Source organism: Bicyclus anynana, chromosome 16, assembly GCF_947172395.1.
Source record: "Bicyclus anynana chromosome 16, ilBicAnyn1.1, whole genome shotgun sequence".
In the NCBI taxonomy this organism is placed as follows: Eukaryota; Metazoa; Arthropoda; class Insecta; order Lepidoptera; family Nymphalidae; genus Bicyclus; species Bicyclus anynana.
The window spans coordinates 10,195,644-10,223,640 of NC_069098.1; the positions used below are offsets into that span (position 1 = coordinate 10,195,644).

The window sequence follows — 27,997 nt, forward strand, 5'->3', positions numbered from 1 at the left end:
AAAACGTTTACAGATTGTATTTAGGTATATTGCGGGCAATCTGGCTTCCTGCCTTTAATGTAAACAGTGTTTCTGTGGGGTTTTTAGCGAAAATATTTTTATTTTCATATAATACGATTACAGTACGGAGATCTTATCAATTTATTGATGCACAAAGTTATCATAGGAATAGTTCAAATTATTCGTTTGCGTGAAATTCAGTTTTCCACAAATCCGGGGGAACCATGGATTTTTTCCGTAGCCTCTATGTTGCTCAATAACCTCCTCTATCTTCGAGTACAGTCTTATTTAAGTCTGGCCTGCCATTCCAAAGATAAGCCCGTACAACCAGTCACAGACAGACGAAAATCTGAATTGTGTTTTAGCACCTATCGCATAAATAACTATAAGCACTTGAGAAAACACAGTTATTTTGCTACAACAGACAGACACTTCAATTTTTTTATACTCGTAGGTAGGTACGCATGATGTATTGATACCCGTAGGTAGGTATGTTGATAACGTAATGAAGCACCTATACTTATAATATATCCTATTTTATTACTTTGATCCAAAGGATAATTAACAAAAGGTGATGAATATACAGTTTTAAATATCGCGCTTTTTAGTCCATTTCGCGTAACCTTCACAAAGTTGCACTAACACGGAAAACAATTCCTCAGCGGGCACACCCACATCTACCTCCTCCAGTTCTCTCTTCTCCCGTGTCCGTCGCCCGTACGAACTGAACGTCGCTTGAGGTCTCTTGATGCCAGCGTTAACAAAGAAAGCAGGGCTTGGGGTCGTGACGACAGTGTTCTGTTTCGATTTAACAGCTTGCACTATCAAACACAAAAGATAACCTCCAAACGCCAGAAACGCTAACGTTGTCACCGACATGGAGAAAATATTGCTTATTTTCCCGTAACCATTCTTCTTGAATAAAGCGTCTTCGTAATCCGTTCTTTTGACGTTCGATGCTTTGATTGCCATGGCTTGAGCTCCAAAGCTTGACAGAAATGGAGCGCTGGTTATGTTATTATATTCGGGGGAAAAATCTTTTAATGAATTCTTTAATCGTAGCAACTTTTCGAGGTTGAGCTCATTTAGATATTGGACTTCTTCTGTAGTCATGTCGGCTTCGTTAGTTTTGCAAAGAAATGAAATCAAAAGAAGGTAACGCAGCATGGCAATGTGGCGGTTTGCTGTTAGGGAAGTTCGAGTGACAACTGGATATGATAAGTAACGATGTGAGAACGTTCTAGAGAGGACGTGTAAAATTATTGTGGTCTGTTGAGCACAACCGTCGTATAGCGGTAAGTTTGCACCAGTTTTCTTTTATTATTTAAGTTAAGTTATCAAAATAATGCCTTTTTTATCTTTCTTCGCTCCTGTTAAGGAATTTCTGTAACCCTATTTCTTCACTTCCTCAATTCGCACGGCAAACATTTGGAATACCCTTCGGGCGTTTGTGTTTCCTGACATTTATAATTTAAACACCTTCAAAGCAAGAGTGGTTATACATCTTCTAGGTAAGCGCGCTCCAACTTTATTGCTTCCCATGAGGCATAATTGTAGTCAAGCGCGAACCTATATTTCATAAAAAAGCATCTTTCACAATTATATAGGTAGGGGAGACCGGGGCTGGTTGTGACATTTTTTTTACAAACTGTCATATTTTTTAATTTGTTTGCTTGTTTTATCCGACTATAGGCTTGTTTGATAAAATAACTATCCAGGATCATTATTTAAAATAAAATTTATATTGTAGACTAATAGTAATGATATAAATGTGTGATTTGTGGAAAAAAAACCGTGTAACATTTAACCCCGTGCTTGGGGCTGGTTGTTACACTACTTGGGGCAAGTTGTTACAATAAAAAACAAACGTATTATATAAGTTTTTATTAGGAACAATCATCATAGTTAGTTACTTTTCTTAATTGAAATAACATAACATACATCTAAAAAGCAGTCTATCAAAGAAAACATAATAATCTAAAATGAAACGATGATTTTCCTGTCCCATCTTCTTTCCTGTAGATTTCCCCCCTTGACTGACTTTCCTTTCTTGGATTTTTTTTTCTTTTTTTACTCTATTCCAGTGCCAAATCATTTTTCTCTGGCGTATCTGGTAAAACTGCTGATTTGCGAGTTTTTAATTCATATCAGCAGTTTTAACAGATACGAATAATAATAATCCAAAGCTGCCGCTTGTTCGGAAATGTCTGTAGATATTTTTCCCTGCTCAGTATTTCGTACATACGTCCTCATCCTATAAAAAAAGCACAACAACAAGCACACAACTTATGTTAGTTGGCAACAAGAACTACGGGGCATGTCACAACCTGCCCCGAGCAAATGTAACTTTTAGCTCCTACGCCAAAACTGGCCATTTAAGGTTACGCAGTGAAAACATCAATAAACATAGCTGTAACAACGCAGGTTCATTGCAAAACGTAAGTATTAGGGAGTAAAATTCACAACAAAGGCATCTCTGACATTATCGAACATAGCTTTTAAACCGATATTACTAAAAGTGTAAAATTTTACTAACCTGCAATTTTAATGGAGGCATACGCGTGCTCTTCTCACAAAAATGCTAGCGTTCCTGGCTCTCGCGGCACGCTAGCCGACGGCGGCGAGAGAATTTGTCTCTTTCTAACGTCACTATTGCGATCTATGTTTCGCGGCAATTGCCACTGTAACAACCTACCCCTGTAACATCCAGCCCCGGTCTCCCCTACCTACGGTTAGATACTTCATCTATATCGATATTTCTAATAAATCTGTAGAGGTCAATTTTGTACATGAAATAATTTCCAAAATAACTATCAGGGGATGATTGATGATCGATACTGATGGCAAAAATGCATTCAGTAAAATTTTTGTATGTCTGTCTGTCAGTATATTCGTTGTAGAAACAAAAACTAATCGAAGGATTTTAACGAAACTTGGTAAAATTATTCTTCATACTCCTGGGCAGGTTATAGTATACTTTTCATCACGCCACGATCAATAGGAGCAGACCAGTGAAGGGAAACGTTGGGAAAACGGGAGAAGTTACTCCATTTTTACAGCGATACTACTGTAAGGGCTGGATTAAAGAGGTCTAAGGGCGGACGAAGTTGCGAACGTCCGCTTGTCATCATCATCATCATCATCATCATATCAGCCGATGGACGTCCACTGCAGGACATAGGCCTTTTGTAAGGACTTCCAAACATCACGATACTGAGCCACCTGCATCCAGCGAATCCCTGCGACTCGCTTGATGTCGTCAGTCCACCTGGTTGGGGGTCGGCCAACACTGCGCTTACTAATGCGGGGTCGCCATTCTAGCACTTTGGGACCCTAACGTTCATCGGCTCTTCGAACTATGTGCCCCGCCCATTGCCACTTCAGCTTCGCAACTCGTTGAGCTATGTCGGTGACTTTGGTTCTTCTGCGGATCTCCTCATTTCTGATTCGATCACGCAGAGATACTCCTAACATAGCTCGTTCCATCGCCCGCTGTGTGACTCTGAGCCTTCTTATGAGGCCCATAGTTAGCGACCAAGTCTCGGAACCATAGGTCATCACTGGCAACACGCACTGTTCGAAGACTTTTGTCTTCAGGCACTAAGGAATTTCGAACGAAAAGATGTCGCGAAGTTTCCCGAATGCAGCCCAGCCGAGTTGGATTCGACGGTTCACCTCTTTTTCGAAATTGGACCTACTTAACTGGATCATATGTCCTAGGTATACGTATTCGTCTACAATTTCGAGTGCAGCGTTCTCAACTATAACTGGGTGGAGCGATACATGAGCATTACACATTATTTTTGTTTTGGCCATGTTCATTTTCAGGCCCACCTGTTGAGAAACGCTGCTGAGGTCATTGAGCATGGTACTAAGATCATCCAGAGTCTGTGCCATGATGACTACATCATCCGCGAACCGCAGTTGAGTGATGTACTCGCCATTGATGTTGATGCCAAGTCCGCCCCAGTCCAGAAGCTTAAAGACGTCTTCCAGTGCGGCGGTAAATAGCTTCGGAGAGATCACATCTCCCTGACGCACTCCTCGCTGCAACTGGATTGGCCTCATAGTCTGATCCTGAATACGGACTGACATAGTGGCGTTTTCGTACAAGCACTTCAACGCTTGGATATACCTGTAATCAATTTGTCATCATTAAGTGCCATTCCCTTTAATCCCTAAGAAGTTTGGTGTTCAGTATGCAAAAAGTCAGTCAGTCAGTTGAGGGCACTCGAGCCTAACCCATTCTTTAATATCGTCCAACCCATTTTCATACGTTTGATTTAGATAATCGGATCGGATGCTCTCTTGCCCAATAACTTTCCTTCCAAGTTAAGTCTTGCGAACTTAGTCTTGCGAACGCAAACTTCTAAGTTCTATAGCTCTATAGATGGGTGTTTTGTCTAAAGAGAAAGATTAGATAGGTACTTAGCTAAATTAAAACCACTTATGAACGCGCGATCGCAATAGCAGCAGGTTCGGATAGCAAATCGGCTGGCAAAACGCCATGGACTTGAAAGACAAAGGTCCCTGGTGTGCCCCCCATTCCAATATTTATTGTTAAAAAAATACCTACGTCACGATTTTACCGGCGCCTCGTCCAAGGAATTCTCCACGGGCCTCAGATGGTATATCTACTTAAAGTAATAAAAAGTGCCTCATAAAAGTTATTCGATAAAATTTAGTACAAAAATAATCTTCAAACCTGCAGGACTCGATCGACTGGCGATTGGCCATTTCTTCTTACATTAAATTGAGTGATCCTTTTGACTAATCTCAAACCAAGAATCTTGATTTTCAGTTAAGTTGTACGATGTAGTTATGGCAGGTCCGTTGAATAAATTATCATCTTACCATCAAGTGAGATTGAAGTCAAGGGTTAACTTGTAAAGAATAAAATAAAAAAAAATACTATAACTCTAAATTAGATACTTACCTAGGTAGGTATACTTAAACTAATAATTAAGGCCTAGTTCGGACTACTTTAGTATTTTAGTCGAGTAGTCAATTTTTGTGATTTACCGCCCAAAAATTGTTCGTACTCGACTAAAATACTAAAGTAGTCTTTACGCCTTCTAAGAGAGCAAAGAATTTCGATTTTTCGAGATTTTCCAGATAAAAGTTCTAGAAGTCGTTACTACTAACGACATCTATTATCAATACAATGAAACCAACTTAATCATTTTAATTCGATTATGCCAACTTCCACTTTATATAAAGAGTATTAGAAAAATAATGAAATGAAAAAAATAACAGTGTTATAGTGTAGCCTACATTCAAAGAAAACAATGACAAATTTTCTGCTCTACTGCAAAGTTGCGCTAGCGTATTACGTCGAGAATCCAACCGTAGCTTCTCTGCTCCATGTCTCATTGTAATATTGCCAGCGTCTTAGAGATGGCGTCACTTGTGTTTTGCTTTCTACTGTTCCAATTCGTGACGGGAAATGAAATATACAGAAACGATGGTATTTTACATCATATAAATAGTGGAATGAAAATTGCTCAGGAATTTTTGGGTAAGTAACTATGCTACCCGATTTAATTATAATACTTTTAACTAACTTTTCCTGGCAGTAAGTACATATTTGTGAGTCAACTGTTTCAAACCAAATTAGACAACTTGGAGAATTAGAAATGGACTAATCTTCGCGGAGTGTTTAATCCCATTATTTCAAGGCGTTTATTGTAAGACGAGGTATGGGCCGAAGAGGAGACGCCTTCATAGAGTCTTTCCGTCCATCTCGTCTTTGGGCTCTACTCAGGCAGAACTTCTGCGTTCACTCAAAATTTTAGTTAAAACAATATATATAAGCAATTCGGCTCCTTTCAGTGGACCCGTCTATACCTTGAAGTTATAGGGAATACTCCCCAGCACCCTATATAATAATAGAGTGACGTAGAGAAGACAAAAATGAAGAAGTATCAAGTAGGTACGTTTTCCTTTTCAGGATCTGAATCCATTGCCTTGAAGGTTGCAGACTTCGTTGTACGCGCTTTCCAACCTCTGCCAGTGAAAAGACAACCATCGGACAGTTACCTCGACAAATCTAACGAGTACGTTGATGAGTCAGAGGAAAATAGACCTAATTTAAATATGAATGAGGTTCCATCTTCCATGTCACCACTTCGTCACTTAGTACGATTATTGGGCCTTCAACCGCGGCAAATTAGCGCCGTTGCCGTCAATGCCCTCATATTTGTCGCTCAGATGGTAAATATAACTCGTTATTAAATACTTATTAAGTCGTATATCCAGAGATTTTTCTTAATCCTTTCCTTAATTAAATCTGCCAGCGTGGTGGACTATTTGCCTAACCCCCTAATAAATAGTCGTGTATTATAATATTAGTATTAAAAACAGGAGATGTCCCGGTTTTGATACGCACTAGGATCAATTTAGGTATTTTTATTTATTAGATTGACTCCGGATACCATGAACAATAATTGCGACCAAAGCCGAACTGCTTAACTTTCTCGTATCATGAAGTAAATGGTCAAAATAATGATCAAAATTCATACTAAAAGAACATCTTTTGTAGCATAAGCTCAATCGTTAAAAGGAACCCACCGAAACGTGATATTAATTTTTAAAATGCACATAACTGAAAAGTTTGAGGTGCATGCCTCGGACCGGATTCGATCCTACGCCATCCGAATCGAAGGCAGTGGTCAGGTCATATGCACTGGGCTATCACAGATCTCGTTATAAAAATACTTGGACCTCAGAATACATTTTTTTTTTGTATTCTTAGACATAGACAACGGTTCATGTGGACAAACGGTCCTATTTTTTTCCGAATTGCCATGAATATCACAGACTGTAGTTTGGAAAACGAAATTAAGGTACAATTATTTATTTATAGCAAATTTTACAGGCTTTTATTGCATTTTTAATTTTCACAGATCACTTCATTCCTGGTAGGACCTGGTACTCCAAACAGGCCGCAACGTTCAGAAGATTTAACGACATGGATCCTCAACAAAAACTCTCGAAGACTTCAGGACCTAATTGCAACGGCTAAAAACGAATCTTTGCCAGAACATATTGAAGAGCTCATACGAGAAAAGGAGTCAGATGAAGAAACCAGCTGTATACGGCTTTTAATTTGTAAGATTACGCCTTTTGTAAATAAAATGCAAAAGGCAGTGTTTAATGAAGAAAATGAGGGCATACACGAGAAAAGAAGCGGTGGGTCGATTATGTATCGACATTTGCCTACCAGTGACGAAGTAAACGCTAGGAGCAAAGTCTGCGAGCGTAAATATACCGAATGTAAATTATACGAATAGATTAGTCGTTAGTAAAACAAAATGTCCAATTGAAATTAAATTATTTGTATCTACGAAAGGAATTATAGCAAACTAGCGGACGCCAGCGACCTCGTCCGCGTGAAATTTAGTTTTTCACAAATCCCTCGGGAACCATGGATTTTTTCGGGAAAAAATATATAGCCTATGTGTTAATCCATGCTATAATTTATCTCAATACCAAATTTTAGCTAATTAGATTCAGTAGTCGAGGCGTAAAAGAGTAACAAACATTCGTGTCATCAAAATCATTAGTTTCACATATCTCGGGAAACCATGGATTGTTTCAGGATAAAAGTAGCCTATGTGTTAGTCCAGAGTAAATCTATTTTCATTCCAAATTTAAGCCAAATCGCTTCAGTAGTAGCGGCGTTAAAGAGTATCAAACATCCAAACTTCCTTACAAACTTTCGCGTTTATAATATTAGTAGGATTCTTCAAAATCAATCAGGGCCTGTAGCCAGAACAGAATGACATTTGTTAGCGATAGCTCACGTTATCGTTCGAGTCTGTTATACTCGTATCGCGAAATATTTGCGAAAAACTGATTTTCGTGACCTTTTGACGTTTTTATCTTTTTAAGCCGGCACGATATCGATGTCACATCTTCATAAAAACACCGTAGTAAAGGTGTATTCAAAAATTCAACTCAGTAGGAATTTTTCCCCAGATAAAATCTAATATTACTGGACTAATTCCTATACATTTTTTTAGCATTAGTGTTTGTATAAGAAAAAGAATCGTTGTGCCCTGGTATTCGCAGACAGAACAAGAAGAAAGATATCTCTTTGTTATTTACCTATTTATACCTAGTTAGATATTCAGCGCTAGAGCTAGAAGCTGTGTGTTTTTTTGCGTCCATCCAGTGCGGCTCCCCATCCATCTTAACATAGGTATTCTGTATCGATCTTTTTGTAACTCGACAGTGTGAGTTGTCTCTATTTATATAAATTATACTACTTAGTTCTTATAGATATAGAAGGATAGAGCCGAGTACAGGGTAGGTAGGTAGGTAGGTAGGTACTCTACCTATTTTCTAGTTTTTAAGATGAAAGTAATCCCATGTCTTTATACATATAGATACCTACCTACCTACGTCTGATAAAGTGTAGTTATCCATTTCATGCTGATTCATGGTTATGGTGTAACAGCCTAGCAAACAAATAGAACCTACCTACCTAAACTATCGCTTCCTATCACGTTGCTAGACTCAAACTAGAACGAGTATATAGGTAGGAACGGATGTAAAAAACGGAATACAAGCACCGAATGGATTACATTATTAAATAACAGCAAAGGTCAATGACCGCAAGACATTTTTATAATAAACTACTTACGTATGATGTAACTCGTCTGAGACCTGAGACAGCATGGCGTGACAAGGCCTGGTAATGACAGATAGGACCTGTTTTTGAAAGCCAATATCATGCCTACATTGATTAATACTAATCTCTGCTCGATTAAAACTAGAACCAATAAAAAGTCATAAACTAAGTAGGTAGGAGATAATAACGTAAGACTACAAAATAAATCAGTTGCTGTTTTGGCCAAAACTTGGTGAGTCTTGGGCCGATATGAATTGAAAAGGTAGGTTACCTACTTGTGTTTGTCAAGAGGAATACATTCCTACTTCCGGAAAAAGAAAAGATTAAGTACGTACAAGTTGAAGTGGTAATGGGCGGGGCACATAGTTCGAAGAGCCCATGGACGTTGGTGTCCCAAAGTGCTGGACTAGCGATCCCGCACTAGAAAGCGCAGTGTTGGTCGACCAGGTGGACTGACGACATCAAGCGAGTCGCAGGGATTCGCTGGACGCAGGTGGCTCAGTATCGTGATGTTTGGAAGTCCCTACAAAAGGCCGTCCTGCCGTGGACGTCCATCGGCTGATATGATGATGAAGTATTACTAGGTAGCAGAGCTTGTCGGTTTTGATACATTTAATTAAAAAAATACGTAGGTACCTTTAAAAACCTATCTAATCATCATCGTAGATCTAGCCTACTTAGGTAGTAGGGTACTTCCCAAAGTCAGTTGGAACCGTTTGGAGGCCTAGCTGTACAGAAAATTAAAGACCAAAAATAACATATGACAAAAGAAAATACAAAGATAAGTTTCAACCAATGGCGGCGCAACGCAACCGGAAATACCGTTAGGTATATCTTTCATCGTGTTGGAAGAAAGTTAAGGGATTGGGACAACCCCGCCGTTATTGGTCGATATTTTGTCTATTTATCTTCACTTGCACCACTGGTAACGAACTGGTAACAAAATTACCACGGTTACGGTTCCCTCGTGTGTCGTAAATTATGTCAAGTCCTATCAACTTACAAGACGATAATTTGAAAAGTGAGAATTAACGAATGTCAATAACATAGGTAGTTCCGTTGTATAATGGCTGATGTAATAATTAGATAATGGATCGAAGCCCGATGTTGGGTGCAGTGAGTGGTGTTACGCAACTGTCGAGAAGAAAGTCTGTCAATACATACGAGCAATGGCGTGTGTAAGGTTTTTAACTAGGATATGCACTACAAGTAAAAATTGGGAAATGCCTTGTCCAACTATTTATTTTGTGGTCCAACATAGGTTTGTATTGTGTCCATAGGGTAGGCAGTGCATTTCTGCATCTATCAAGTGCACACCACTGCATACGAGTAGGTACGTAGCAAGAGTAGCAAATTGCTACGGTTGTCTAAATAAAAACTAAATTAATTAAAAAAAAAAAACTAAAAAAAAATAAGATGGCCACCGTGGCGCAGTGATATGCGCGGTGGATTTACTAGACTGAGGTTCTGAATTCGATCCCCGGCTGGGCGGATTGAGGTGTTCCTTATTGGTCCCGGTCTAGCTGGGAGGCTTCGGCCGTAGCTAGTTACTACCCTACCAGCAATGAAGTACCGCCAAGCGATTTGGCGTTCCGGTACGATGTCGTGTAGAAACCGAAGTGGTGTGGATTCTCATTGTACTTACTTATTGTGGAAAGCTCAAAGTAAATTGAGCTGTACTGCAAGTTTATTATGTGATACAGTTGTAAAAATAAAATAAAAATAAATAAATATACTTAAACAATACACACCACTATATAGCCCCAAAGTAAGCATACAGAGCAGCTTGTGTTATGGGTACTAAGATAGTTGATATTATAATATTCATATATACATTTATATACTACATATAAATACTTATATAATGTATAAATACACACAGACACTGGAAAAAACCCATATTCATCACACAAATATTTTCCAGTTGTGGGAATCGAACCCACGGCCGTGGATGCAGAAAGCAGGGTAACTACCCACTGCGCCACACGGCCGTCCGTGTGGCGCAATAAAAATGGGTTTCCTCATTCTTTAAAAAAAAAATGAAATATTATCTAAATCTTGGCCGAAGTTATTATACCCTCAATAAAAAGCAATGTAGCAGACGTAGTCTGAATTCAAATAGTAAATAAAGCTTAATATTAGCTTATAAATGTTTTTTACAGACAAATCTCTATTACTCTGGATCTTTTTCTATACTATACCTTAAAACCTAAGTGGGGTTTGGTAGACACAGAATTAAGCATTTAAATTACCAACATTTTAGAGCTAGCGGTAAGAAACCATTTTCAAAAATATTAAGGGATTTATATGTGGCTTCACTACTTTATACTTGTAGGCTTATTCCTTGATTCAGAACAAAAAATCTGATCTCCACACGGATGAAGTCGCGGAGAAGAGCTAATAGTAGGTACCTACTATATTATAAAGCTTTTGAAGCTTAAATCTACGTTGCATCATAATAATCACCTTGGACATTTTTTATTATTAACTATGCATTACCTTGAGCCGTGATAGCCCAGTGGATATGACCCCTGCCTCCGATTCTGGAATTCGAATCCGGTCCGGGTCATGCACCTCCAACTTTTCAGTAGTGTGCATTTTAAGAAATTAAATATCACGTGTCTCAAACGGTGAAGGAAAACATCGTGAGAGAAGTCTTCACACACGCAGAGAATTTTTATAATTCTCTGCGTGTGTGAGTCTGCCAAGCCGCATTGGGCCAGCGTGATGGACTATTGGCCTAACCCCTCTCATTCTGTGAGGAAACTCGAGCTCAGCAGTGAGCCGAATATGGGTTGATAACGACAATACTACTTACTACCTTATTGGGTGACTAAGCACATTAAATTACCTTGAAACTCACTTCTAAGTCCTATTCACATTAACCGTTAGATAAATGAATACCTAAGTGTAATTTATAATTAAATTTCCCTTTAATTTGACTGAGAAAAGAGGTTGATTGCGAGCGGCTAAGTAGGTTTGTCGTGTTGTCAATGTGAGCCAGAGAAAGTGGTGTGTTTACACGCTTGAGTAAAAAAAATGGCTAAATTCGGCATGAGACGAAAATAGAAGTGCAAACCGCGTACGTTCACCTCATTATCGTTAGCTTATTTTTGCCATGTGGCACGTCGATTCTCCTTCTACAAACGCTAACGCTTCGAAAATTTGAAAAATGTTTAGGAATGACATTCACCATCGACTACCTATTTATACTATACTAGCGGACGCCCGCGACTTCGTCCGCGTAAAAATTGATGTAAACTTCTCTACCTCTACCTTACCCTGCTCGTAAACCTACCCAACCCTACCCTACCCTACCCTACCCCTACCTTACTCCTACCCTACCGCTAACGCTAACCCTTCCCTCCCCCCACCTTACCCTACCCTAACCGTAACCTATCCATACCCTATCCTACCCTACCCCTAATCTACCCCTACCCTACCCCTACCTTATCCTACCCTACCGCTAACCCTAACCCTTCCCTACCCCTACCTTATCCCTACCCTAACCCTACCCTACCCGTACCCTACCCCTACCCTACCCTACCCCTATCCTACTCCTCCCCTACCCTATACGTTCCATATCCTTCCCCTACCTCTACCTTGCCCCTACCCTACACTACCCCTACCTTATCCGTACCGTACCCTACCCTACCCTACACTTTCCTTAAATTACCCCTACCCTACCTCTATCCTACCCCTTCCCTATCTCTATCCTATCCCTACCCTCAGCAAAATTGGTCCAGCCTTTTGTGCGTCGTGCAATGACCAAAAGACTATAATTTCCCAAGCGACTTCTATGCTAATACTATAAAGAGGTAAAGTTTGTGTGGTTGTCGGAGGTAATCTCTGGATCTACTGGACCGATTTGGAAAATTCTTTTACCAATAGAAAGCTACATTATTTGCGAGTGTCATAGGCTATGTTTGGTCCTCATATTCATACGGGAACGGGAACCACGTAATTGAAACCGCGGGGCGTCATATAGCGATATTTTTGCGACTTTCAGAAATTTTGTTTTATCTCCGAAACTATATAACTAATTAACATACTGTAAAGGGCAAATCTTATCTATATAATATCCTTGTGATTATTAAATCATTTATTTTAATAAGGATTTAAGTTTAGTTGTGTAAATAATGACGTAAACCTTAGTTTAAAATTTAAATAATTTATTAAAGTACTAAAGGTACTATATCTGCTAAAATATAAAAGATAGATATAGGGTGTCGCGGACTTTTTTGTAGAACTTTTAAAGGTTCAAAAAGCCTCCATACATTTATTTCAGTTATACGCAATGGTTGAGGCAGCGCATGCGAATAAGTAAGTTTTTCGGTCTGACCTGTAAGAGAAAACCCGCGATATCTCAGTAGTTATATATGATAGAAATATAAAAAATAGCCTATAGCACTCCCCGATAACGTAGCATTCTACTGGTGAAAGAATTTTTAAAATCGGTCCAGTAGTTTCGAAGATTACCCCATTTCAAAAAATTGTTACAAACTTACAAACTTACAAACTTACAAACTTACAAACTTTACCTCTTTATAATATTAGTATAGACATCGGTTACATACAAAATCACCGCAAACAGTGATAGGTAATAGGCTACAAAACTGAGCGCACATTTTGTTTTTAATTCCATTATTTATTTATCTTTAAATAGTTTTTACACTGAACACACAACTTGACATAGTAGACGATATTTAGGTATTGTTTTTTTAAATAACGTTCGTTGTTGACCACAACTAGTATTAAGATGTGGAAATTTCCGCTTTTGAGCGCCTTATTTTTTTATGAAAAATGAGGCGCTCAAAAGAGGAAATTTCCATTACCTAGTAACACATCGAACAGTATTGAACATAACACAGAATATAAGAATAATAACACAGAATATAAGAATAATAGCACCAACTAGTGGCACCTATAGAAACAGGCCCACCTCTACTTATCTACACATCGTAGCAAACTAGGTAGGTGGGTACACACCTAGGTACCATAAGCCTAGGTACCATAAGGGTACAACAATAGACCAACGGGGCGGGGATCGAACCATAACCCTTGATGATGAATTCTTACAATTTAAGACTGTAATGTTGTCACGTTGTTGCTATGGCTATTCGTCCGTACGTCGTCGCTAATATCCGAAAATGTGTTTCTGCGCATTGCTCAACTTTTAGGCCGCGTACTATAGGTTAGGTACAGTGTTATGACAATACCTACAAAGTCGATACTCAGAGAGAATATATAGCTAATAAATAATGATTTTAAAGTATGTCACATGTGAAAACTTAAGACAATAGTGCGGTGGAATCTATTTCCTAGTCGTTTCTCTTCCCATGGCGAGGTAATTCAAAATCGTATGAAACCTATTGTTGTATCGGCCCACGGTCGTCCTACAAAAGATAAGTGCTTCACATTTGGAACGAACTTCACTTTCTTGATTACATAATATGGATGATGACAGGTTTTTTTTAATCTATACTTAATATTATAAAGCTAGAGAGAGTTTGTTTGTTTGTTTGTTTGAACGCGCTAATCCCGGGAACTACTGGTCTGATTTGAAAAATTATTTCAGTATTAGATACCCCGTTTATACATAGAGGAAGGCTCTAAAGCAATTTTGTAAAGGTAACATGGTCGAAGCTACAGGTATTTAAAGGGTCATATTTGAGAGCCGTGATAGCCCAGTGGATATGACCTCTGTCTCCGATTACGGAGGGTGTGGTTCAAATCAAGTCCGGGGCATGCATCTCCTACTTTTCAGCGTGCATTTTAAAAAAATAAATATCACGAGTCTCAAACGGTGATGGAAAACATCATGGAAAACCTGCATACCAGAGAATTTTCTTAATTCTCTGTGTGTGTGAAGTCTACCAATCCGCATTGGGCCAGCGTGGCGGATTATTGGCCTAACCCCTCTCATTCTGAGAGGAGACTCGAGCTCAGCAGTGAGCCGAATATGGGTTGATAATGATGATGATGATTTACGGCACTGCCAAGGATCTCTGAAAAACGCCCCATACAAAATGGCACGAAAAATTTTCAAAATTGGTTAATAAATTATGGAAAAAGAACATTAAAAAAAGCATACGCATCGAATTATGAACCTCCTTTTTTTTAAGTCGGTTGAAAATAAAAACTAAAATTAGAAAATTTTCGACGATTTTCTAACCCATATCCAGAAATGCTGCCCAAATCGAAATGATAAATAGTGCTAATCGGAATGTGTGTCCTTCTAGGTCAAGCGTATGGGCTCTACGTAGGGTTGGCGACTACACCGTTGGAATATTTATCTTATTGGCGGACTCCGTGGCGCAGTGGTGGATTTGCCAGACGGAGGTCCTGGGTTCGATCCCCGGCTGGGCCGATTTAGGTTTTCTTAATTCTGGCTAGTGCCAAGCGATTTAGCGTTCCGGTATGATGTCGTATAGAAATCGAAAGAAGTGATTTCATCCTCCTTCTAACAAGTTAGCCCACTTCCATCTTAGATTGCATCATCACTTACCATTGTGAGATTGTGGTCAAAGGCTAACTTGTAAAGAATAAAAAAAAAGAATTCTGTGGGTAGGTAGATTGTGGACCGTTACGCCTTTGACTTGTTTTATCTAAACTTATTTTTTGTTTTTCAAAACTCTTTATTCAACAAAAAATATAAAATCACATATTTTATATTCAATATCACGTGCGTCTTTTTGAATAAATAAACATAGGTACAGTCAAACGGAACATCAAAGTACTTATAGAGGTAATATTTAATTTTTGTTTAAATATTTGTTATGAATAGACTCCGAAACTACTGGAACCGATTTTAAAAATTATTTCACCAATGGCAAACTACATTATCTGAAGTACCTAATATTTTATCACTGGAAATGGGAACTATACGGTGGTACCCGCGAGGGTCTGCTAGTGAGTCATCATTCATCATCATTATCAACCCATATTCGGCTCACTGCTGAGTTCTCCTCTCAGAATGAGGGGTTAGGCCAATAGTCCACCACGCCGGCCCAATGGTAGACTTCACACACGCAGAATATTAAGAAAGTTCTCTGGTATGCAGGTTTCCTTACGATGTTTTTCCTTCACCGTTTGAGACACGTGATATTTAATTTCTTAAAACCCCGGCCCTCTCACAAAATTCATTTTCAATATTTCATGGTGAATGATCTTTTAGTAAGTCAAATAAAACGGCAAAACTGAGATCAAATACAGACAGCCTGAGGCACGCAGTACCCACATAAAATAAACCAAGCTGACAACCCTACTGAGCTTGGCTGTCAATGACCAGCAAGAACGAAAGCCAACATTTTGTCGGCCCACTGCCCCACTCACCCCAACTATAACTTGATGTTTTTACACACATTTCTACAACAAGCGCGTGCGATGACCAGATCTTCCTCTTTTATAATCGTTAAAGTTTGTTTGCAGTCTACCCTAGGGAAGTACGAGAGGTTACTGTAGTGTAAGAAATAGTCTGAGACGGATATGAAATCGCTCGATCTCATGTTGGCTCGTGCCGACGCCAGGTAGCGCGAATTGTTTCCGCAGGGAGCAGGGAGTTAGAGAGAGGTAACGATCGGTTGGCGGGAACGAATCCAGAGTATTATATTATAATCTAATTTCGTTCCAAATTTCAGCAAATCGCCGCAAAATTGTTAAAGTTTCATACAAACTTTCATCCCCTATTTTATACCCTTGGGGGTAGAATTGATCAAAATCATTTCTTAGCGGTTGCCTACGTCATAACATCTACCTGCATGCCAAATTTCAGCCTTCCGTCCAGTGGTTTGGGCTGTGCGTTGATAGATCACTATGTCAGTCAGTCAGTTATACATAGAGAGTACACCTTTGAGTTATATATATTTAGATATAGATGAGGAAAATCTGGCTAACACAGGCTCTCGTTTTAAATAAATGAATAAATAAAAGCGATCATTTTGTAACTTAAAATACTGTGAGTGAAAGTTCGCGGTTCTACTATGATATTTATTTGTTTGTTTTGATACGTCGGTTTTCGTTTTACAAGGGATAATTTTGTAACACAGAGAAAGGAGATCAACCATTTTGGACCCAGCATTTCAATGACAAAAAATCACTAAAAATAATTTTAATTCACTTGGAATATTTTTTGAATGTGTGTGTTTTGGTGAAATAGTGCATTTTAGAATGTAGCTTGCCCATATCTTTATTAAGCAATTGTCAATCAAACTGAAATTAAACTAGTCCTAAAATACCTACTATGCTTGCATTAGGTATGACAATAACTTAACAGACGGGGATAGAACCTATAGATTTAGAATTTGTTTGAACTGAGGCAATTAATATTACAAAATAAAGTCTCCACACCACATATGTCTTGTCGCGATAAACTCAAGAACTATTAAACAGATTTTCTTGAGTTTTTTTCATTATGTAATAGAAAGATTTATGAGGAAGGTTTATTGTGACATGTCATGACAGGTAGGTCATGATTTTAAAAATTAATTTCATTGTAGTTCATAAATTTACATTTAACTTAAATGTAAATTAATTAATTACAATGAAATTTAACTAATTAGGTATGGTTAAAAAAACATGATTGTTAACTATTGTATAAATGTATATTTATGTTGTATTTTAATTTTGACTAATATTCGTATGTAAACAGTTTTTGTTAACAAAGTAAACACAGTAAACAATATCCAAGTAAAATAAATAACACAATAAAATTTTAAAATACTTAAATAATACACAAAACATCGATGTATGTCAATGGGTGTACAGTGTATAATAAATAATAATATAATAAATCTTTATTAACCAAAAATAGATACAAAAAACCATAAGATTGCCTGTGGTCTCCACACTAGATTGATCTATATCGTGGAGACCAGGTAGGATTTTCTAATGTTCTCCGTTGGACTAGGACTAATTACAAAAATTACAATAAATAGGACTACATTACAAAAAGAAATACATTATATATTGTATAAGTATTTATAACAAAAAAAACAAAATATCTAAAAAGTGTCTAAAATTTATTAATAAAATATTATTATAAAATAATATAACAGTCTCAATAAAATTATTAAATAAATCTTACAGTTTCAATTTTATAATTAAGAAATTCTTTAATCGAACAAAAGCAATGATCCAGTAACCATTCGTGTAATGTTTGCTGAAACATAGGAAGATTCATTTTCCTGATGGAATCTGGCACTTTATTATATATCTGGATTGCCATACAAAATGCGTTTTGTTTATATATGGCAAGGTTTATTTTTGGTACAATCAATCTATCTCTATATCTTAAAGCTGACCGAAAAGCCTCACCGCGAGTCTTAAAATATTCAGGATTATTTTTAACAAATATACAAATTCTTTCTATATATATACACGGTAGAGGCAACAATTTCAGTTTTTTGAACAAGGGCTTAGCGCTATCTGAATAAGGTACTTCACATATTGCACATATACATTTTTTTTGAACCTTGAAGACTCTGTTTACAGCGAGTGAATTGCCCCAAAGAATTATTCCATAACTAAGTACAAAAGATGTAAATCTATCATATGCACGTAATACAGCCTCTATACTGGATAACTGTACTAGTTTTTTTATTACATACACAAACCTATCACCTATCTCGCATAAGTCATCAATATGTTGTTTCCACGTGCAATGACAATCCAGTGTGATATCTAAGAATTTAATTGAGTCAACTTCTTCGACTACTACATTATTGTATTGAATTGAAATGGGTATTTTTTTGGCTCTATTCGTTTTAAAAGCAATAAACTTTGTGTTATTAATATTTATTTGCAGGTTATTGTTTTTCAACCAATTTACTATTTCAGCAAAGGTAAAATTGATGTCTGATTCGAATAAAGTTTTATTTTTACATTAAAAACGAATACAATGTCATTGCCAAATAAACAGCAATGTTTGGTAACATTAGACAGATCATTGATATAAAGTAAAAATAGTATAGGACTCAAAATACTTTCTAGCGGAACACCACGAGAGTTATTTAATAAAGAAGATTTACCTACAATTTTTTCACCGTTTATTATTTTATCTATTTTAACACATTGCAGTCGTCCGCTCAGATAGCTTTGAAACCAATCATTGACAATACCACGTATTCCATACCTATCTAATTTAGAGAGCAATATGTCATGGCTTACATAATTGCACCCTTTACTCAGGTCCATAAATATAGCAAACACTGGTATTTTGTCATTTATACTCTCCGTGATAAACTTAACTAGATTAAAAGACGCTTTAACATTTAAGTGATTGTTCTGAAGTCCGAAAATTTCTTTTTGCAAAATATTTGACTGAGAAATAAAGTGATTCACTCTTGTAAACATAGCCTTTTCAAAAATTTTTGCAAATATTGTAGTAAGACGTATAGGTCTGTAACTACCCATTTCAAATTTATCACCTTTTTCGAAAAGTGGTTTAATGACAGTCTCTTTTAAACTGTTTGGAAATATTCCCTCTTTAAATGAAAAATTAATTAGATAACTAATTGGAATGCTAAGTTTTTGGGCTACGTCTTTAATTATTTGCGCCCTGAAGTCTTCAGATCCTACGGAGGATATACTATCATTACTTTCTAATGATTTTATAATTTTAGTAATTTCATATGAGTCAGTGGGTAAAAGCGTTAAAGTATTATTATTAATTTCAATTTTATCTATAAAGTTCGACTTGATTAGATTATTATTTAATTTAATTTTTGGTTGTTTTGGTTCTTTAATATAGTATTTGTTAAAAGATTCTGCAATTTCTTTGGGATCTGTGATAAATATATTTTCGTTTTTTATGTAATCTATACCACTTTCATGAGGTGCACTACCTACAATGTCATTAATGGCTGACCATATTATCTTATATTTGTTATTTAGAATATTTATGTGATCTATGTTGGGGGTTTCTTTACAATATTTATATTTTTTTACTAGGCTGTTATAGTTGCTGTATTTATGCTTGATCCCTTTCTTATTATATTCTGATTTTGAATAATTTAAATACAAGCCTCTTTTAATAGATTTTTTTATATTGTCTGTTGCATTTCTGTTATTACATATTTTGACTTTTTCAAATGGAAAACAAAGATTGTAAAATAATTGAACTTGACCTAAAAAGCAGTCAAACGCTTCATTAATATCTGATTTTTCATAAACTTCTGAAAAAGATAATGCTGTTATGCATTCTTTATATTTACGCTTATTGTCTCTACAGAAATTTCTTTTGTAGTCATAACGACATGAATAGATCTTTTGGGCTTGTATGTCAAATGATACAGTTTGGGCTGTCTCATGGTCAGACAAATTTAGTACATGGACTCCACTTCTTACAGACTGTATGTTACTAGAAATTAAATCTAAACATGTTTTTCGCCTAGTAGGCACCTTTATATGAATATTCATATTATAATTTCCAAGAATGCCTTTAAGTTCTTGGCTAAATTTATTATCGTACAACAATATATTTATGTTCCAGTCCCCACAAATCACAACTTTATACTTGGACTCACGAGTTAATATCTCCAAGGTTGCATTCAGTTTATTCAAAAAAGTCGGAATATTTTTATCCTCCGGAATTCTGTATACACAGCAAATTATTAAGTTAAATTTTGGCAACTCAATCGCACAACATTCAAATTCATAGTCTTTCACTAGCTTATTAAAAGTATCGATTTTTTTGAAGCGTAAGTTTGATGAATTATTTATTAAAATACAAGTTCCTCCCCTCTTTTCATTTTCTCTAGAGTAAGAAGATGCTACTGTAAAGTTGTTCATTTTAATTTTGTGCTCCGTTCCCCTTTTCAGAAAAGTTTCACTTAGGCAAACAACGTCAACATTCTTGTTTTGATTTTTGAATAACTCTAATGCAGTTTCCAATGACTCCATTTTTGGTAAAATCGAAGCTATATTTTGGTGTAAAATTCTCAGTTTGCGTAGAGTGGATATTTCTTTACCAGGCACGAAAGACCTGGATTTGGATCGAGGAACTTCCTGGTGATTGTTTATAGTTGAAGAATTCAAAGTTTGTTTGATATTTGAACTTGCTGAATTGGGTAAGTTGTCCAGTTGTGTTAAATTCGGTAGAACCTTTATACAAGGACTCAAACTCGAGTTCATGCCAGATGAATTTTTCAGATCATCCGGTAAGTTAGAGGAAGATCTTGAAATAGGTGTTTTCAGTAGAGTCGCATCTTCTGATTGTGTATCCATTTTTTGAATGATGCCCTCTCGAGAGGATAAAACTATTATAATATGTAACACTTTATTTAAAAATAATTAACAAACGCAGGAAAACTCGATAGCGTTGTTATCAAAGTACAGTTCAACACATTCACTTGTGATCCACGCACACTTGTGCAAAAATTATCAATGAGTCACTCCCACAACACATTGATTTGCAAAACATTTCGCAACTTGAATGTTCATATTATTAAGATAGAATGATTTGTTTTTTTGTTACTTTAAACACTTTCACGAGTAAATAAATTCACAATTTTCATAGTTTTTCCATGTATCAATTGTCTGATAATGTTTTTGTAACAGTTTATTCGCTTTTCTTTACTTAATGGTTTATTTTTCCTAGAGCACAACACAGCACTGCACGCGTACTCTGATCGACAACTTCACAGCCGATCCCGAAGGCCGACCAACTTCACGTCGATATAAAATAAAATTCCCCATGACTCATGATTGGTTTCATTAGAAATACTAATGAAGTACCTATACCTACTATTTTATTATAAAGAGGAAAGATTTGATTGTTTTGTTTGAACTGTATAGGTTCCGAAACTACTATATGCTTTGGCCTCCGCAACTCAGTGGAATGCGTGGTGGATTTACAAGACGGAGGTCCTGGGTTCGATCGAGTTGGTCCAGGCTCTGGCTGTTGGGAGGAAGAAAAAAATATAAGTTTGTGTTTGATTTCCTTTAGATTAGACGGACATTATAGAAATATAAATGACTCTACCAATATTACGAGTCATCACTACTTACCAGCCTACAAGACCCTTTATACTTTTAGAGGAAAATGGCTCATTTTTTCTTTAAAAAGAATATTTGCCAAATTTTTTATAATATGACCAATATTCCCATTCCCCTCCAACTAGTCGGGGAAGACTGTGCTAGGAGTGAGTACGACAATAGACCAACGGGGGTGAGGATTGAACCACCACCCCTCGGTGATGAATCCAACCGCTTCTATTAGGTATATAAACTACAAATACTAATTTATATTTTAGGGGAGAAATAAGAAATCTTTGTGATAGCAATCGTCTTGTTGACAAGCCTACAAAATACAAATACACAGGGAAAAAAACATTTCAAAAAACAATGTAAGTAGGTAGGTAAGTCAAGCTCGCATTCCTAGTTTACAGTTAACTTTACATGTAAATTGATAAATATACCTACCCACTTACTATGCTGCGTTCGACTAATATACTCGTCCGCACTAGTGTGAATTAGGGATAATTTAGAAACTACTCGCATTCTTAGCGTTTGTTAGACGATTGTTGACAACGTAATACGAAAGTAAAACTAGTTTCATTATAACAGGAAAAAAACCTTTAACCAGACTATGAAAAATCGGTTAAAATCGAAGTCTGGACTAGGTCGTCGGCTGTTAATGATGATGATCATCAATAACATCATCATCATCATCATCAATAAAAGCCGATGGGAGACTACTGAACATAGGCCTCTTGCTTACTTCCAAACAAAACGGTCCAAAACCGCCAGCATCCAGCTGCTCCCTTCAATCCGCTTGATATCCTCGATCCACCTAGTGGGAGGTTGACCAACGCTTACCGGGCTTACCGGTGCGGGGTCGCCATTCAAGCACCTTGGGACCCAACGGCCTTTGAGTTTTCGACGAGTATGTGCCCTGTCCATTGCCAATTCAGCTTCGCGAATCGATTAGCTATGTCAGTGACTTTCTTTCTGCGGATCTCTTTATTTTTGAAGAGACTAACTACTACTCGCCGAAAAGTCAAAGGCCGTTGGGTCCCAAGGTGCTTGAATGGCGACCCCGCACCGGTAAGCGTTGGTCAACCTCCCACTAGGTGGACCGAGGATATCAAGCGGATTGAAGGGAGCAGCTGGATGCTGGCGGTTTTTATTATTACTTTAGATTAATAGGCAACTTATTACTACTTATTAAAAGGCAGGGTCAACTGATTTTTGAGGAGTTGCCAGCCAACGACAAACTAGTGACAATGTTAATCCCAATGATTTCTTCCGTATTGCACAGTTTAAACTCAACTAAGCACGTCAACCCGCTTTAGAGCAGCATGGTGGGACTAAACTATATCAAGATAAAGGAGACCCGAGTCTTGCCAATGAGAAGATGGTTATATAGGATAGTGTTTTTTCCTGTTCTTTCTTATTACCTACTTTGTTTTTATACACTTAAAAACAGTCATTAGCTGCTTAAAAGACTTTCATCCGCCTCAAGTCCGTATTTCCCCGAATAAGAAAGTGCGGGTTGACTCATACATGCGTCTTGCTTCATGCCGTGCCTCAATAGCTCAACGGTAAACAAGGGGTGGCGGTTCGATTCCCGCGTTGGACTATTTTCGTACCCACTCCCAATACAGTCTTTCCCGACTAGTTGAATGGGAATGGCAATATTGGTCATATTTAAAAAGATAAGGCATTTTTTTTAATTAAAAAAAAAAAACTTCACTTGCGGTGGGATGCGGATCTCATCTGATATTAATTAGTGACGATACAATTGACGACAAGCATGCTAACTTAGATACAAGTTTATTCTGGCCATATCGTTGACGGCTTTTACAACACTCCGGAACGACAAAAGGCTTAGCCCTACTTATGGTGCTAACTAGCTACGGCCGAAACCTATCACCAGACCGCATTAGTTGTAGCCAATATAGAAAATATAAATACTTACATTGACCCAAACTGGGAATCCAGCTCAGGGCTGTTCTATCAAAACCAATAGAGTCAATCAATTAATGACATCAGACCAAATTGTTATCAAGGACGACTTTCGGCTCTCAATGGAGTTATTTTACTATTCCTCGGAATCAGTGCCGGGACAGAATCGTCACGTGGGCTCAAGCAAGCTGTTCCAATGGCCTCCAGGCCCCTTTATCTTTAAGAAACTTATTAATTATGTAGTAACCTCGACTAAGTATAGAACTTATGCATTGGCAGGTCCATAACAGTCTTGGGGATCTTTTAGAAGAGTACACCCAACACTACGATGTAAACATGATCTACTTACTTCATAGATGCAAATATGCTCTCCCCTACACCTTCGACTATAAAGACCTTAGCCTACACTGAGAAATTATTAGGAGCATGTCTGTGAAAAAGGAATTTGTACACTTAGTGCCTACCCTAATGAAAAGCCTTGTGCACGGCACTGAAAGTGGTAGGTATACTTACATTATGGCAGTGAAAAAATTATTAGGTCATTAATAACCTAATTATTAAGCAAGTAGTCAATTCAATTTAGAATTTCCAATACTCTTCTCACTCAAGAATCATTGTTATAGGTTTTATACATATAATAGGTACTCTACATACTAGATTCTATATTGATACGATCTTACTCGAGTTTCAAATATTAATTTTCACAACCTAACGTACATATTTATCGCTTTTCACACTACGATTCTCTACAAATAGAAATCAGCAATATTTGAAGTCAAAACTTTTATTTTTAAAAAAATTACAATAAGTTTTAACCAAAGATAAGTTTCACTTTACCTCTAAACCGATTTACATCGTCCAAAAGATGAAATAGTTTGGGAACCTCTGGTCAAGAGTCAGACCAGGGCATTGCAAAAAAAATCAATTTACTCTACACCTAAATAGGATGTATCGTTTAATAAAACAACTATTAATAAATAGAAAATTTAGTTCTTTAACTTAAACAGCATAATACATACATTTATGCAACAATTATTACGACTCTATCAAGCTCTTTACGTATTGAATTGTGCATGCACCGTTACGAATCCAAACATACGAATCAATCAATTGCAATAATATACACATATAGGTAACACAGTAAAACACTTACAAAACCTCCGGAGGTGGATTGGATTATTCAATACCTGGCCTGGCCTATAGCAGTACCTGAGGATATTAAAGATTTTTTTATTAGCAAACTGGTGGTAGCTTTAAGAATCAAGCGCCTGAAGCGAGCTGTCGTGACTGAATATACTTACAGTTCGTGCGCTGTAGCATGGTGCGGGTGACAGATGCCTTGTGACATTCACCGTTGACGTCACCTGCACCATGCTACAGAGCACGAACTGTCGACGGTTGAGCTATGGCTCTCCTGTCATAAACGGCTCCATAAGTCACACTTCTTACCTGCTAGGCCAACGACTGATCGCTGATCAAAGATATTTTATACAATAGATATGTCACGTGCCTACAAAATCACCGCAAAAAGGGATCCTTTTAGCTACTCCACTGAGACATGCTCATTTTGTGATTAATTCCATTATATATGTGTGTCTTATTCTTATTGTGTGTGCCTTATTAGCTATCCAACGAGTTATTAAATATTTAAATATGTTGATAAATGGCTAAGTAAAAGGACTTAAACGGGAATAAACAAAGCGAACTTTTCTTTAAAAAAAAAACCTCTTTTTTTTAAATCGGTGCATTTTTGTCCCATAAAACCTAATGCAATTTGATAGCTAGTGATCCCTACTATCACCCTCTAAAGGAATCGCTATAAACAAACTCACTTTCGCATTTATTAACATACTCGTGTGTATGAATGTTTGTATATATACGAGTAACTTTGTAAATTTTTAGATAACTTAATCATACTAAATGAATAGCTACAAGAATTTCCTGAAACGGTGTAAGATATTAGATTATAAGGTGTAGAAAATACTTAATATTAGAGACTATTAAGGATCTTTCGCAAGTTATATAATCGAATGGTGAAAAATAAAGATAGTTTCGAATATTATATTAGTCCGGATACACCTACATAATATGAGTAATACAGAAATACCACTACAAAAACAGCTAAATGCGTCAGATGTTTGTGTAATCAACATAAATATATTAATATTATAAAGAGGTAAAGTTTGTGAGTTTTTGGGGTAGAGTAATCTACGAGTATGTACCCAATATTAAACAAATTTTGATAATTCTTTTCAAAATTGATTTAATAGATACCCACGGGAATGGTAACTACACGGTTTCACTGGCGGGCGTCAAAGTTGCCGCGATAGAGCTAGTCATTAATTAAATTTCCCTAATTTTCACAAAAAGACGATTAATAAACAAAAGTAAAGAGTACTAATTAAACCTACTAATTAACAGATAAGATATAGGTCACAATATGTGCACGGTGCACCTACATTCAATTGTTTTTCTTTGGTTGCTAAAAAGGAAAATATGTATCTCTTGTTATATCTTCGGAAAGTAAGGTTAGGTAAGCATCTTAAATTACTTATATGTTAATAAATAAAAAATCGTTTTAAACCATCAATCTCCTATTAAAAAGAAGAGGTCAATGTTTTGAACAGAGAACAGTGGAAAATAATAAACTAAGTAATACTAGGTACGTACTGTTAGTATTTGTAATTCTTTTTATTTATTTTTTATTCTTTACAAGTTAGCCCTTTACTACAATACTACGTGATAAGTGATATGGTACAATCTCACCTGGTAAGTATTGATGAAACGGGCTAACTTGTTAGGAGGAGGATGAAAATCTACACCCCTTTCGGTTTCTCTCACGACATCGTACCGGAACGCTAAATTGCTTGGCGGTACGTCTTTGCCTCCCACCAGCCCATATATCTATTTAGAATTTGCGTGTATAAAATAGGTGTGTAGCAAATTGTGCAACATACATTACATACGAAGAGGCATCCAACATTCTTCGTGTTATACTTACACATCAATTGTTTTTATTAACAGAAAACTAGGTGTGTGTACCTACCTACTTAATCACAGTATAGCGTTATCTATAGGGGTAAAAACCTATTATGATCTCGGGCGTAACAATAGGCCGTGTGACTATTCCATAAAGCCTACAGCTTATATAAACAATTAATGGCTTTTTAACTTTTTAATCGTCCTATATCCATAATGTACCTGTGTTATAATTATGTAGAGATCATAAATCTTATCATCAACGATTTTATACCATTAGATATGTTACATGCCCACAAAATAACTGCAAAAAGTGATTCGAATTTAGCTACTCCACACAACGCACACATGCACAATTTTTTGTATACTTACATCATATATTTATGTACATAGTTTTTACAGTCCCTGAACACACAACTCGACATTGTAGACAATATTTATTATTTAGGTATTATTTGTTTATATTTATATAACTTACGTTGTTTACCATGAAACTAATTAATTGCGATTAAGTCAAGAACATGCCGATCGCGACCAACACACGATCAGTTTTATCGGACGATAAGCTGTTAGCGTTAGTTAGATTAGGACCGAGAGCCTGCGATTACCAGACATACGTCAAACATACCCAACCCGTATAGAAGCATCGTGGTAACTTGATGCTTCAAATCCCTTCTCTCCTGTAGAGGAAAGTCTGGCCCTGCAATAGACAATTTTAATCTATTATGAAATCAATATCAATTCGTGTTGTTTGCAACTTACATTAATTAGGTATAGAAATGGTCACTAATATGTATAAGAAAATAAAAAATCTTGATAACGATAATATGTATTTCTGGTAGCTTTTAGATTTTTTTTGAAAATTTGTCCAGTGTTATACATCCGTCGATCTTCGAAGGCACATAATATATGTTTTTGATTGTAAGATTACCTTATCTGAGGGAACGCCTACAGAGCCATCCCCATTCATTTAAATTTAAGATATTTCTTTTAAATTCTAAGAAACAAATGCCATACTTCTTATGCTAGACACCCACCATCCAATAAGCCCACATGCCTGCAGCGCGATCTGCATGATTAGTTTTATCGGATGTCAAGACGTAAGCGCTAAGCAGGTAAGCAGTATAGGTGGGTGGCTAGCATAAGAGAAAAGGTAGCGGATGACATGGAATTGGAAGAAGGAAGGTGTCCTAACATATCGCGATACTCGTAGTCGTAGGGTTTGGGATGATATAATAAGCACGGTTATTTACATCTGCATCATTGGTACCGGGTGCAGCAGTACCTACCATTTCCAAGAGAATTCGTATCAATACGCACTTACCAACATTACAACAAATACCTGGTCACAGTACCTGGAACAAATAATACACAGGTTAGGTTATTTATTACACATCATTATCATCAATCAGCATATTTTAATGGCTTAAAATGACAAAGCTTGGAGACAATTGGATCGGCTTTCATCTTTACAAA

At 36.8% G+C, this 27,997-nt stretch overlaps 3 protein-coding genes across 11 annotated transcripts in view; 1 reads left to right on the plus strand and 2 right to left on the minus strand.

The window, feature by feature from the left end:
- Window positions 1–588: 588 nt before the first annotated feature.
- Window positions 589–27,596, minus strand: LOC112048178 (uncharacterized). The gene is made up of 4 exons (XM_024085608.2): window positions 27,539–27,596; window positions 27,150–27,221; window positions 10,393–10,655; window positions 589–1,269 (listed from the first exon to the last, which is right to left on the minus strand). Exons 1-4 carry the CDS (start codon window positions 27,594–27,596, stop codon window positions 589–591), a joined length of 1,074 nt encoding a protein of 357 aa, XP_023941376.2.
- LOC112048170 (uncharacterized) lies at window positions 5,375–7,655 on the plus strand. The gene is made up of 3 exons (XM_024085584.2): window positions 5,375–5,518; window positions 5,951–6,213; window positions 6,906–7,655. The coding sequence occupies exons 1-3, from the start codon at window positions 5,398–5,400 to the stop codon at window positions 7,290–7,292; spliced, it is 771 nt and encodes a 256-aa protein (XP_023941352.1). The 5' UTR covers window positions 5,375–5,397; the 3' UTR covers window positions 7,293–7,655.
- Window positions 24,513–27,997, minus strand: part of LOC112048173 (YLP motif-containing protein 1) — a 36,468-nt gene continuing 32,983 nt past the window's right edge. For 2 of the 9 annotated variants that reach the window (XR_002887004.2, XR_002887007.2), the window contains 3 exons: window positions 27,864–27,876; window positions 27,150–27,221; window positions 24,513–24,751 (listed from right to left, as the gene is read on the minus strand). Coding sequence is in view for 2 of the 9 variants with exons in the window: in XM_024085588.2 (XP_023941356.1) it covers window positions 27,868–27,876 (9 nt within the window). In the remaining 7 variants the exon portion in view is untranslated. Of the gene's footprint in view, window positions 24,752–27,149; window positions 27,222–27,248; window positions 27,877–27,997 lie in introns of those variants that run through there. The other 7 variants (XR_002887003.2, XR_008251579.1, XR_002887005.2 and 4 more) reach the window with 4 other exon arrangements.

What these genes read in the sequence shown, in the direction of transcription:
- LOC112048170 (XM_024085584.2), top strand. Translation starts at nt 5,398, where the DNA reads ATGGCGTCACTTGTGTTTTGCTTTCTACTGTTCCAATTCGTGACGGGA. An exon ending in AATTGCTCAGGAATTTTTGG is followed by an intron (nt 5,519 to 5,950) that starts GTAAGTAACTAT and finishes TTTCCTTTTCAG; the next exon opens with GATCTGAATCCATTGCCTTG. An exon ending in TCATATTTGTCGCTCAGATG is followed by an intron (nt 6,214 to 6,905) that starts GTAAATATAACT and finishes TAATTTTCACAG; the next exon opens with ATCACTTCATTCCTGGTAGG.
- LOC112048178 (XM_024085608.2), bottom strand. Translation starts at nt 27,596, where the DNA reads ATGCAGATCGCGCTGCAGGCATGTGGGCTTATTGGATGGTGGGTGTCT. An exon ending in GTGGGTGTCTAGCATAAGAA is followed by an intron (nt 27,222 to 27,538) that starts GTATGGCATTTG and finishes TGTCTATTGCAG; the next exon opens with GGCCAGACTTTCCTCTACAG. An exon ending in GATGCTTCTATACGGGTTGG is followed by an intron (nt 10,656 to 27,149) that starts GTATGTTTGACG and finishes TTAAAGAATGAG; the next exon opens with GAAACCCATTTTTATTGCGC.